General features: G+C 42.9%; 1 protein-coding gene across 5 annotated transcripts in view; it reads right to left on the minus strand.

Moving 5' to 3' along the window:
- The window catches only part of ERCC6 (ERCC excision repair 6, chromatin remodeling factor), an 81,085-nt gene that overhangs the window by 14,757 nt on the left and 53,642 nt on the right, over window positions 1-12,686 (minus strand). For all 5 annotated transcript variants that reach the window (XM_058542862.1, XM_058542863.1, XM_058542859.1 and 2 more), the window contains one exon: window positions 9,613-9,729. In XM_058542862.1, the coding sequence (XP_058398845.1) occupies window positions 9,613-9,729 (117 nt within the window). The remainder of the gene's footprint in view (window positions 1-9,612; window positions 9,730-12,686) is intronic.

Consider the following 12,686-nt stretch of genomic DNA (forward strand, 5'->3'; position numbering starts at 1 on the left):
CACCCCTTAGATTCTTCAGAAATTGAGGGGAAAACTCCCCGAGTGGACCATGTACTATCACCATCTCCACGTCCTTGCCTTCCAGGCACTGCTAACCCAGCACACGCCTGGGGGGCACTTTCACTGATGCCACTGAAACTGCCCTGGACAAGGTCACTAATGACTTCCTAGTTCCAAATCCACCAGGTCTCCAGAGCCTCCATGATCCCACTTCCCCTGACCCACCTCCTGCCTTTCTACCTAGGCCTCTCCGTCTTCCCAGCTAGCTGCTCCTCTTCTACCCTCTCCTTAAATGTTGCAGTTCCCCTGGGCTGCTTGTCTCCCCAAGCTACACGGACTTCTTGGGCAAACTCATCCCTGTTCAGAACTTGAACACCTTCCCTGCTCAGAGATCACAGCTGCATGCCAGCCTAGAACTCTCCTCAGAGCTCTGGACCCACCTATAACTGCCTTTGGGCAAGCAGATATTTCACGGGAACTTCAAATACATCTTAAATTAAACTCATCAGCTGTCTCTTCCACGCTCTTTGCGCTTCTGAAGGCTCTATGGCAGCAGATCCGTCCAAGCATCTAAGCAAGAAAGCTGGGGGTCAGGGCCCTTCAGCTCCTCCTGCCAGCCCCTCCCTTGCCTCGGTTCAGGCCCATACTTCTCTCCAGAGGGACTGGCTAACTCACCCCTTTGCCTCCATTTTCTTTCACCTCCAGTGTTTTCATGCATTGCCTGACTAATCTTTCTAAAATATGAACTTGAGTGCTTATAATTCTTAATTTCTTAAATTCCTATTTCAGTCCTTTAAATACACTGGTAACAGAGAAAAGCCTTTCCTCTCAACCACAAAGTTAATTGAACAAGTTTTTCACCAGGTGCCTAGTGTCTGTGGATCACTGCTTCAGGTGTCGCACGGCATTTTAAGACGGGAAGACAAAGGCCCAGGCTCAAGGAGTTCCAGCTTTGTAGACTCATGGAGAGCCTAGTGGGATCTTACAATGGAACGTGTGTGTGTATGTGTGTGTGTTTGCTGGGGATGGAGTGGGCGTGGAAAGACCTCCAGAAGGAGAGAGCATCATATGCAAATGTAAAGAAGAGTAGCACAGGTTTGGAAAATAGGAAGCGATCTGCCTTGGCTACAGCATGGAATACCAGAAGAGAGATTCTGGGATTCCACAGTGAAGAAATTGGTGCAAATAACCTCAATCAGTATTCCTGGTGGGGAGAGAGACATCAAAAGCATGTTGGTAGTAAGATGAGCTGTGGAAAAATGAATCCAGCAACACAGTGCAATACTGAATGGAGAGGAGGAGCCAATGGTCAGACATCAACTGCACTGGTTTATGCGGATGTGAAGCAGAGAAGCAAGAGAATGAAAAAGGACAAATAAAACACCACAGCAACTGGCTGATAGGAATCAGAGACAGCTCAGAGGACTGTAGCCTGAGTAGCTACAGGAAAGGGAGACCTGGAAGGGAATGCAAGACCTAGAGCTAAATTTGGAGATGAGTTTTGGGGGAGGGAAGAGGCAGGGATGAAAGTAGCCTTGGGGGCCGGCCCCATGACTTAGCGGTTAAGTGCGCGCGCTCCGCTACTGGCGGCCCGGGTTCGGATCCGGGCGCGCACCGAAGCACCGATTCTCCGGCCATGCTGAGGCCACGTCCCACATACAGTAACTAGAAGGATGTGCAACTATGACATACAACTGTCTACTGGGGCTTTGGGGAAAAAAAGGAGGAGGATTGGCAATAGATGTTAGCTCAGAGCCGGTCTTCCTCAACAAAAAAAGAGGAGGATTAGCATGGATGTTAGCTCAGGGCTGATCTTCCTCACAAAAAAAAAAAAAAAGAAAGTAGCCTTGATGACAGATCTCCAAGATCCTTTAAGTTTCAACATTCAAAATCTACAAAGCAGAGGCTGGAGCATCATGGCGGAGTGAGCTTCCCCCATTGAACTCTCCCCCTCTGAGACACAACAAAAAGGACATTCATATTCCAACAGAAGCTATTCACACAACACAGGGGACGTCTGAGGCACACAGGCAGCTGTACACCTGTGGACTGAGATGCTGGAATCCCTAGAGTAAGTGGAAGGAGGTAAGAGGAGCTAGCTCCCTTCCTTCCCCAAGGACTGTGACCCAGAGACTGAGACCATGCAATTCTAGGGGAGGAGGAGGGGGAGGGGTGGCGCGCCGTGTGAAAACCGGCACTCTCCAAGACCCCTCACAGCCCGAGGGGATCCCCCTACAGAGGGAGCGGAACTGTTGCCAAGGTACTTTCAACAAGCTAGCCCCTCAGCAGAGCAGAGAGTGACAGCGAGGTGAGAAATCTCTGAGTCTGGGGAGGTGAAAGTAGCGCCTCTCCTCCACCTGGCCCACCCAACTGGCACCTCAGCACAGCAGCACTTCAGCTCAGCCCTGCCACCAGAGGCAGCAGCCCCCAGGCGTCCGGGTGCCACCAGCAGGGGCAGCATGACTGCACCCCACCCCCACAGGCAGCAGCCCCCAGGTGCCTGGGCCCGACCAGCAGCGGGGCGAGCCTGCATCCCCGCACCAGAGGCAGCAGTAGCTCAGGCCCCACCACACCACAGCCCCAGCTGCTCTAGCTGGACCAAGCCACGACCCCGGCTTGGCAGGCTCCACTGTGCCACAGCCCTAGCTCCTTCGGCTTGACCGCCCCCCTGCCCCTGGCTCCAGCTGCTTCAGCTTGGCCTGTGCTCAGGCTCCGGCTGACTTAACGCCAGCAACTTCGGCCCAGCACACTTCACTTCCAGCTTCTTTGGCCCAGCAACGCTCCAGCTCCTGCTTCTTTGGCCCAGTGCACTCTAGTTCCAGCTTCTTTGGCCCATTGCACTCTACTTTCAGCTTCTTTGGCCCAGCAGTGCTCCAGCTCCTCTTTCTTCGGCCCAGTGCACTCCAGATCAAGCTTCTTTGGCCCAGTGCACTCCAGTTCCAGCTTCTTTGGCCCACCAATGCTCCAGCTCCTGCTTCTTTGGCCCAGTGGCACTTCAGCTGCAGCTGCTTTAACCCACCCGCACCCGAGCCCCAGCTGCTTCGGCCTAGCTGTGCTCCAGTCTCAGCTGTTCCCATGCTCCAGCTCTTACCACGCTTCACCCCCAGCAGCCTCCACTCAGCCACACCACAGATCAGCCAGGGGCTGACGAGAGTGCCCACGGATTGAGGTGGGCCAGAATACAAAGCCCTTGACCCCCACCCAGCGGCAGCAAGAAGAAACTGGGACCATATATTTTCACTATGAGGAAAAGTAAGTCAACACTGACAGGTACCATGCAAAAATATACTAAATCTCCAGACCAAAAGGAAAATGACAAGCACCCAGAAGTCAACCTGGAAAGCACAGAAATGCATAACCTTAATGACAGAGAATTCAAAATAGCCATCATAAAAAAGTTTAATGAAATACAAGAAAACACAGACAGACAATTCAATGAAATCAGCAGTTTCTTCACCGCTGATTCACTTCTTCTTTTCTTCTATAAAAAAAAAAATCAGAAATATTAGAGATGAAAAACACAATAGACGAGATAAAGACAAATCTGGAAGCTTTAAGCGTCAGAGCTGACAATATGGAGCAAAGAATTAGCAATACTGAGGACAGCAATGCAGAAATGCTCCAGATGGAGGAAGAAAGACAACTAAGACTAAAGAGAAATGAAGAAACTCTCTGAGAAATATCCGACTCAATTAGGAAATTCAACATAACAATTATAAGTATTCCAGAGGGAGAAGAGAGAGAAAAAGGAGTAGAGAACTTGTTCAAAGAAATAATATCTGAGAACTTCCCAAACCTGGGGAAGGAGGTGGAAATACCAGTGAATGAAATCAATACATTTCCTAAATATATCAACATGAAAAGACCCTCTCCAAGGCATATAGTAGTAAACCTGGCAAAAGTCAATGACAAAGAAAAAACATTAAGAGCAGCTAGACAAAAAAAAAAAATAAGATACAAAGGATTTCCTATCAGGCTCTTAGCCGATTCCTCGACAGAAACTTTACAGGCTAGGAGAGCGTGGAATGATATATTCAAAATTCTGAAGGGCAAAAACTTTCAGCCAAGAATATTCTATTCAGTGAAAATATCCTTCAGATATTATGAAGAAATAATAACTATCCCAGATAAACACAAGCTAAAGGAGTTCATTGCCACAAGACCCCCACTACAAGAAGTGCTCAAGAAGGCCATCATCCCTGAGGAAAAAAAGAGAAAGGGGATTCAAAGTTTTGAACAAAGAGGAAAACAGGTCGACAAAACCAGAAAAATTGCAGTCCTCTATCAAAATAGATTACCAAACACTTAATCATAAAACGAATGATCAAGAGAAGGTAAGCACCAAGCATAAATAAATATAACCTCATCATGTTAAACACGAACTCACAACACAAGAAGGAATAAGATGTGACAACAATAACTTAGAAGAGGATGAGGAAAAGGATCGAATTGACTTAGTCTAAGGGAATAACAGGCCATCAAAAAATGGACTATCACACCTACAAGATTTTTCATACAAACATCATGGTAACCACTAACCAAATAATCAGAACAGAGTCACACACAATAAAGAAAGAGAAAACTAAGAGAACCCCGATACAGAACTACCAAACTAAACTGGCAGTCCGAAACACACGGGATGAGAAACAAAAGAAATGCAAAAGACCCGGAAAAAGAGCAATAAAATAACAACAACAAGCCCTCATATATCAATAATGACCCTAAATGTAAATGGACTGAACTCTCCAATCAAAAGACACAGAGTGGTGGGATGGATTACAAGACAAGACCCAACAATATGCTGCCTCCTGGCAACACATTCCAGCTCTAAAGACAAACACAGGCTCAGAGTTAAAGGATGGAAGACAATACTCCAAGGTAATGGCAAACAAAAGAAAGCAGGTGTCGCCATACTTATATCAGACAAAGTTGACTTCAAGATAAAACAGGTAATGAGAAACAAAGAGGGCCAATATGTAATGATAAAAGGGACACTCCACCAAGAAGACTATATCACTTTTGAATATATATGCACCCAACACAGGAGCACCAAGGTACATAAAGCAACTATTAACAAACCTAAAAGGAGGTATTAACAACACAATAATAGTAGGGGATCTTAACACCCCACTCTCATCAATGGACAGATCATCTAGACGGAAAATAAATACGGAAATAATGGACCTAAACGAAAAACTAGATGAGAAGGACTTAATAGACATATACAGAGCACTCCATCCAAACACAGCAGATTACACATTCTTCTCAAGCGCGCAGGGAACATTCTCAAGAATAGACCACATAGTGAGAACTAAGGCATGCTTCTACAAATTTAACAAGATTGAAATCATAACAAGCATCTTTTCAGACCATAAGGCCACCATGAAGTTAGAAATCAATTACAAGGAAAAAACCAGGAAAGTGACAAAGCTGTGTAGTCTCAACAACATGCTCATAAACCACCAAACTCATAAACCACCAATGGATCATTGATGAAATTAAAGGAGAAATCAAAGCATATCTGGAGACAAATGAAAATGAAAATACACCATACCAACTCATATGGGATACAGCAAAAGTGGTCCTGAGAGGGAAACTCATAGGAATACAGGCCCACCTTAACAAACAAGAAAAAGCCCAAATAAGCAACCTCAAACTACGCCTAACAGAATTAGAAAAAGAAGAACAAACAAAGCGTAAAGTCAGCAGAAGAAGGGAAATAATAAAAACCAGAGCAGAAATAAATGAAATTGAAATTAAAAAAACAGTAGAAAGGATCAATTAAGCAAAGAGCTGGTTCTTTGAGAAGATAAAATTGACAAACCCTTAGCCAGACTCACCAAGAAAAAAGGAGAGAAGGCTCAAATAAATAAAATTAGAAATGAAAAAGGAGAAAACACAACAGATACTACAGAAATACAACAGATTATAAAAGAATACTATGAAAAACTATATGCCCACAAATTGGACAATCTAGAAGAAATGGATAAATTCCTAGACTCATACAACCTCCCAAAACTGAATCAAGAAGAGACTGAGAACCTGAATAGACCAATCACAAATAAAGAGATAGAAACAGTAATCAAAAACCTCCCAAAAAATAAAAGTCCAGGAACAGATGGCTTCCCTGGAGAATTCTACCAAACATTCAAAGACTTAATACCTATCCTTCTCCAACTATTCCAAAAATAGAGGAAGATGGAATACTGCCCAACACGTTCTACAAGGCCAATATCACCCTGATACCAAAGCCAGGCAAAGACAATACTAAGAAGGAAAACTACAGACCAATATCCCTGATGAACACAGATGCAAAAATCCTCAACAAAATACTGGCAAACCAAATACAGCAATACATTAAAAAGATCATACACCATGATCAAGTGGGATTTATACCAGGGACACAGGGATGGTTCAACATCCACAAATCAATCAATGTGATACACCACATTAACAAAATGAGGAATAAACACCATATGATCATCTCAATAGATGCAGAGAAGGCTTTTGACAAGATCCAACATCCATTTACGATAAAAACTCTCAACAAAATGGGTATAGAAGGAAAGTACCTTAACATAATAAAGGCCATATATGACAAACCCACAGCCAACATCATACTCAATGGGGAAAAACTGAAAGCCAACCCTCTGAAAACAGGGACAAGACAAGGGTGCCTACTCTCACCACTCTTATTCAACACAGTATTGGAGGTTCTGGCTAGAGCAATTAGGCAAGAAAAAGGAATGAAAGGAATCCACGTAGGCAATGAAGAAGTGAAACTTTCGCTGTTTGCAGATGACATGATCTTATATATAGAAAACCCTAAAGAGTCCATTGGAAAACTATTAGAAATAATCAACAACTACAGCCAAGTGGCAGGGTACAAAATCAACTTACAGAAATCAGTTGCCCTCTATATCAACAATAAACTAACAGAAAGAGAACTCAAGAAGACAATCCCATTTACAACTGCAACAAAAAGAATAAAATATCTAGGAGTAAATTTAACCAAGGAAGTGAAAGACCTATACAATGAAAACTATAAGACATTATTGAGTGAAATCAATGATGACATAAAGAAATGGAAAAATGTTCTATGCACTTGGATTGGAAGAATAAACATAGTTAAAATGTTCATACTACCTAAAACAATCTACAGATTCAATGCAATCCCAATCAGAATCCCAAGGACACTCTTCACAGAAATAGAACAAAGAATACTAACATTCATATGGGGCAACAAAAGACCCCATAAAGCTAAAGCAATTCTGAAAAAGAAGAACAAGGCTGGAGGCGTCACAGTCCTTGACTTCAGAACATACTACAAAGCGATAGTAATTAAAACAGCATGGTACTGGTACAAAAACAGACACACAGATCAATGGAACAGAATTGAAAGTCCAGGAATAAAACCTCATATCTACGGGCAGCTAATCTTTGACAAAGGAGCTAAGGACATACAGTGCAGAAAAGAAAGTCTCTTCAACAAATGGTGCTGGGAAAACTGGACAGCCACTTGCAAAAGAATGAAAGTAGACCATCTTCTTTTGCCATACACAAAAATTAACTCAAAATAGATCAAAGACCTGAAGGTGAGACCTGAAACTATAAAACTCCTGGAGGAAAATATAGGTAGTACACTACTTGTCATCAGCCATAAAGGGATCTTTTTGAATTCCATGTCTACTCAGACAAGGGAAACAAAAGGGACTTCATCAGATTAAAGAGCTTCTGCAGGGCAAATGAAATGAAACCATGATCAAAGTGAATAGGGAACCCACCAGCTGAGAAAAAATATTTGCAAACCATATATCTGACAAGGGATTAATCTCCATAATATATAAAGAACTCACACAACTGAATAACAAAAAAACAAACAACCCAATCAAAAAATGGGCAGAGGAAATGAACAGACACTTCTCCAAAGAAGATATACAGATGGCCAATAGGCACATGAAAAGATGTTCAACATCACTAATCATCAGGGAGATGCAAATCAAAACCACACTAAGACACCATCTTACACCTGTTATAATGGCTATAATCACCAAGACAAAAAACAACAAATGCTGGAGAGGCTGTGGAGAAACGGGAACCCTAATCCACTGCTGGTGGGAATACAAACTGGTGCAGCCTCTATGGAAAACAGTATGGAGATTCCTCAAAAAATTAAAAATAGAAATACCCTATGATCCAGCTATCCCACTACTGGCTATCTACCCAAAGAACCTGAAAGCAACAATCCAAAGAGGCTTATGCACCCTTATATTCATCGCAGCATTATTCACTATAGCCAAGACATGGAAGCAACCCAAGTATCCCTCGATTGATGATTGGATAAAGAAGATGTGGTATATATATACCATGGAATACTACTTAGCCATAAAAAAAGACAAAATCCTCTCATTTGCAACAACATGGATGGACCTGGAGGGTATTATGTTAAGTGAAATAAGCCAGAAAGAGAAAGACAAACAGGGCATGATTTCACTCATACGTGGAAGATAAACCAACACAGGGACAGAAACAACTGTTTAGTGGTTACCAGGGGCTAGGGGGTTGGGGGTGGGCACAGGGGTGGAGGGATGCACTTATATGGTGACTGATAAACAATAAAACATAATGTACAACAAAAATTTCACAATAAAAAAATATACAAAGCATTTACTTCATGTTTATCAGAATGTGCAGTCGTCTATTAAGAGAATAGAACACCAGGATGCAATTTTAAAGAATGATCCTTTTAAACTTTTAAAACCTGAGTCAGATAACATCACTGCTTTACTCAGTATCTTCCTCCCGTGATTTTCCTCCTTACACAGAGTAAAATCCGTCTTCACCTCGACCAGTAGGCCCCAGTGATCTGGCCTCTCGGCAGCAATCTGACACCTTCCTGTGACGGCTCTCCTCCTGGCTCCTGCCCTCAGACACACTGGCCCCCTGCTGGTCCCTGAATGTACACACGCACTCCCACGCCCATCTACCTGGAATGCTCTTCCTCCAAAACCCCTAGGACTCGCTCCTTTACTTCTTCAGGCCTCTGCTCAAATGTCAGTTTATCAGAGGTCTCCTCTGACCATCCCTTACAGAAAGCCTGCTTCCCCAAATCCATGCCTTTCCCCAAATCAGCACTCCCTACCTCCTTACCCTGTTTCATTTTTTTCTCCACACTGATCGCCTCCTGCCACCCGATGTATTTACTCATGACTCTGTCTCCCCTCGAGAATGGCTGTGAGTTCCATGAGAACAAGCCTTTGCCTTGTGCACTGCTATCCCCCAGGAATGTGGTCAGCACCTAATATGGTTTGTAGCACAAATGAACTGGGGGCTTGAGGAAAACAGAGAAGTTTAAAAGCAGTAGCTGTAGGAATCCGTGTGTTAATAAGAAAAAGTTCAAAGCCTGTGGACTAGAGGAAGAGTCCCACTGAGGGCAGATGCCACGGCAGGCTCACCTGTCACATGCAGGTGGATACAGATGTAGATCAGCCTGCCCCACAGCACCACCCACCACACCGGTTAGCCTCACTGATCCCACATGTGAAAAGCAGACTGAATGGACAGGTACACCCATGTTTCAGGAATGTCTTGGTAAGTCCTGGATTTACAGACCTGTTCATTTTTATCCGGCAAAGAAAGGCTCATTTTGACATCTGACTTCATTCTCCGCAGTAGGTATGGATTTATGGTATCTCGTAAGACGCACGCACACTTATAAGCAGTTTTAACCTTTAATAAGAGAAAAGGGGAAACAATTACTATATGTTTAAGGAATGCATCTCAACTGATTCCAATGCTTAAATTTTTTTTTTTTTTAAAGAATGACCAATGGTTGTACAAAACTGGTTGGGAAATGGTTTGGAAAAACTAGTATAAGTTCCATATACTCCAGGAGGTGGTAGCTTTCATAATATCATCAGACAAACACTTACTACCAAACCTACAACAAAAGAACAACTGGTAATTTTGTGCACTATCCCTCTTCTATACTTTGCTTTAATTATTATCATATAGTTAAACCCTACAGTAGAGATTTATTCGGTTCTCGATCACCCTCTAGGGAAACTGCTTTCCAACATATCTCTGTTCATAATCTTGTATTCTCCAAGAGCTACAAAGGACTGCTCCTCTGCAAGACCTCAGATCAAAAGCCAACTCCAGGGAAGGCTGCAGCAATGGGAGCAACCAGATCATAAGCAGATTACTGCCCACTGGAGACTCAGGAGAGTGAGTTCAAGAAGAGCCCTCTGAATCCCAGAAAGGAAAGGTCATTCAGGCCTAAAATGGAGCATATGGTCTGTAATGGAGCACGGCCAGAAAAGATGGGTATTAACTGCACGTAGGAAAACAAAGACCCACAACACAGGAAACCACGCCCTCTGCAATTCTCTTAAAGGCAAACAAAGAATTCAATAAATTATTGATACTTAAGAAAAAATCTAAATAGGCTTAACAACCTAGTAAATAACTATTTAATGGAACAAGAAAAATTCCAACCAAAGTTTAAATTTAAGAAAGTTAGCTGCAAAATGAATGATAATAAAAGAGCCTGACCATAACAAATTCAGAAAAATTCATGTTAAAAAAAATTAACATGGTAAAAAAAATATTTTAAAAGATCCTAAGAACACCTCACTCACGTATGTAAACATGTATGTACATGTATATGTTTATCTTATGTACATGTGAGTGTATAAACATAAAAAGCAAGTTTTACTTGGAATAGCAGACAATAGCAAAGAAGCTCGATTAATCAACAACTTTTACTTACAGGTAACTCTCGTAAATGTGTCATTCAAACACTGATTAAAATTACCTTTAAGATGATGATCACGCACATATTATAGTTTGTAATGTACGGATGATTAAATTTCAGAATTTAACAAGACAATACAATCCCACCAAAGAAGCAAGTACACTGTTTAAATTCTTCCTAAAAATATATACAGTGTGTTAAGGAAACTGTCCCCATATCCTCGCTGCTACCCACATTTCTCTCCTCCAAAAGGTGTGAGGTGGTTGATGCTGCAAAATCAGGGCTGGGCTGGTGAGTGGCCTGGCTGCTTGCTCCCCCTCTCTCTCCTGCCTGTCCAGCCCTCTGGATGGTTCTTCTCCCCCCAGCTCCTGGCCCACTGTGGTGAACTCACAAGGGTCAGAGCTCAGAGTGGCTGGCGATGGGTCTGTTTTTCACATCCAACTCTCCCCAGAGGAAGATCTTAAGCTCTAGACGGGGGTGGGGATGGAGAGCAAGGAATATTAAGAAATCCTATTTCAGCCTTTATGTCGAGCCACATTCTTCAGTCCAACTTTCCTAGAAAATCCTGTGCTTTAGGCAATAAAGGTGATTCTATATTTAATTCTCATTTGCCTCTCATGTCTGTTTCTCTGTGAGTAAAAACACATCGTAGGGGTTCAACTACATTTCTCTATCACTCTCAACTCCCTAGTGCCACGGAAAATGGATACCTAGCCAAGCGTGCCCATGTCTCCTTCCTATTCCTGACAAGGTAGACTGATAACTACTCCCTGGTTTCTGCCTCTTCCAGAGCTGAGTGATCTTACGCAAGTCGCCAAACCACTGAGTCTCAATAACCTTGAGCATGAAATGAGGCAGTTCAACTAGATGACTCCTCAGGTTCTTTTCAGTTCAAAATCCCTTGCACAAGCTTAACATACAAATCCAGGAAGCAGTCTGCATTTCTGGCAGTTAATGTTCTCCCCCCTCACCTGCCTTGGCCTTTCAGGTCCTGGCACAGTCGTCCCGTCCCCAGGAAGCCTTTCTGACTCCCACAAGCTCTGATGTTGGATGACCTGTACTGTGGTCATCTGTTTATTTACCACTTCTTCCTCTGCCCACCCCCCACTGGACTGAGAATACTATCCACGGGAAGGTTCTGGTCGTCAGCCACGTCCCATCCTTTTAGCGCCAGCCTGACACAATAAATATCTGCTGACAGACTATCTTCTTGGGATTCAATAATGCATGGCAACCATGGACTTAAACAAAAAGGAGCAAATAAAAACATTTCTGCTCCCGAGGACCTTATAATCTAAAAAGGGAAAAAAGAGTAAGTGCACAAACTTCTGAAACAAGGACTTTAAGGAAGAAACAGGTCATATTTACGTGGTCTCAAAGCTGCTGCCCACAAATGGCTTATTAATTCCAAAGGAGAAGTGGTAACTTCAAAGAGTCTAGAAATCTGGCAAATACCACCTTACCACGTAATGAGATCACCACCAATCACTACCACTAATGAAGGGATAAGCCGACAGCACATGCCTCCAGATATGAAGCCCTGAGAAAGACACGTCACTGCTGTGATACTCTTGCCAAAAACACACAACCTGAGCTCAGTCACAAAGAATGGAAGACAAACCCAAAGTGAAGCACATTCTAAAAAATAACTGGCTTCTAGTCTTCCAAACTGGCAAGGTCCTAAAACGCAAAAGAAAAATTAGAGGAACTGTTCCAGATTAAAGGAGACTAAAGAGACGTGGAAATGACTGGAACAAATGGAGAAATGTGAGTGACTATAGATTAGATAACAGAATTATATCAGTGTTAAATTTCCTCTAGATTTTGATGTTTATATGGTGGTTATATAAGAAAAGGTCCTTGTTACTAGGAAATACACGCTGAAGGATTTGGGGAAAGGGGTATCATGTCTGCAACTTGCTCTCAGGTG

This window comes from Diceros bicornis, chromosome 6, assembly GCF_020826845.1.
Source record: "Diceros bicornis minor isolate mBicDic1 chromosome 6, mDicBic1.mat.cur, whole genome shotgun sequence".
Taxonomy (NCBI): Eukaryota; Metazoa; Chordata; class Mammalia; order Perissodactyla; family Rhinocerotidae; genus Diceros; species Diceros bicornis.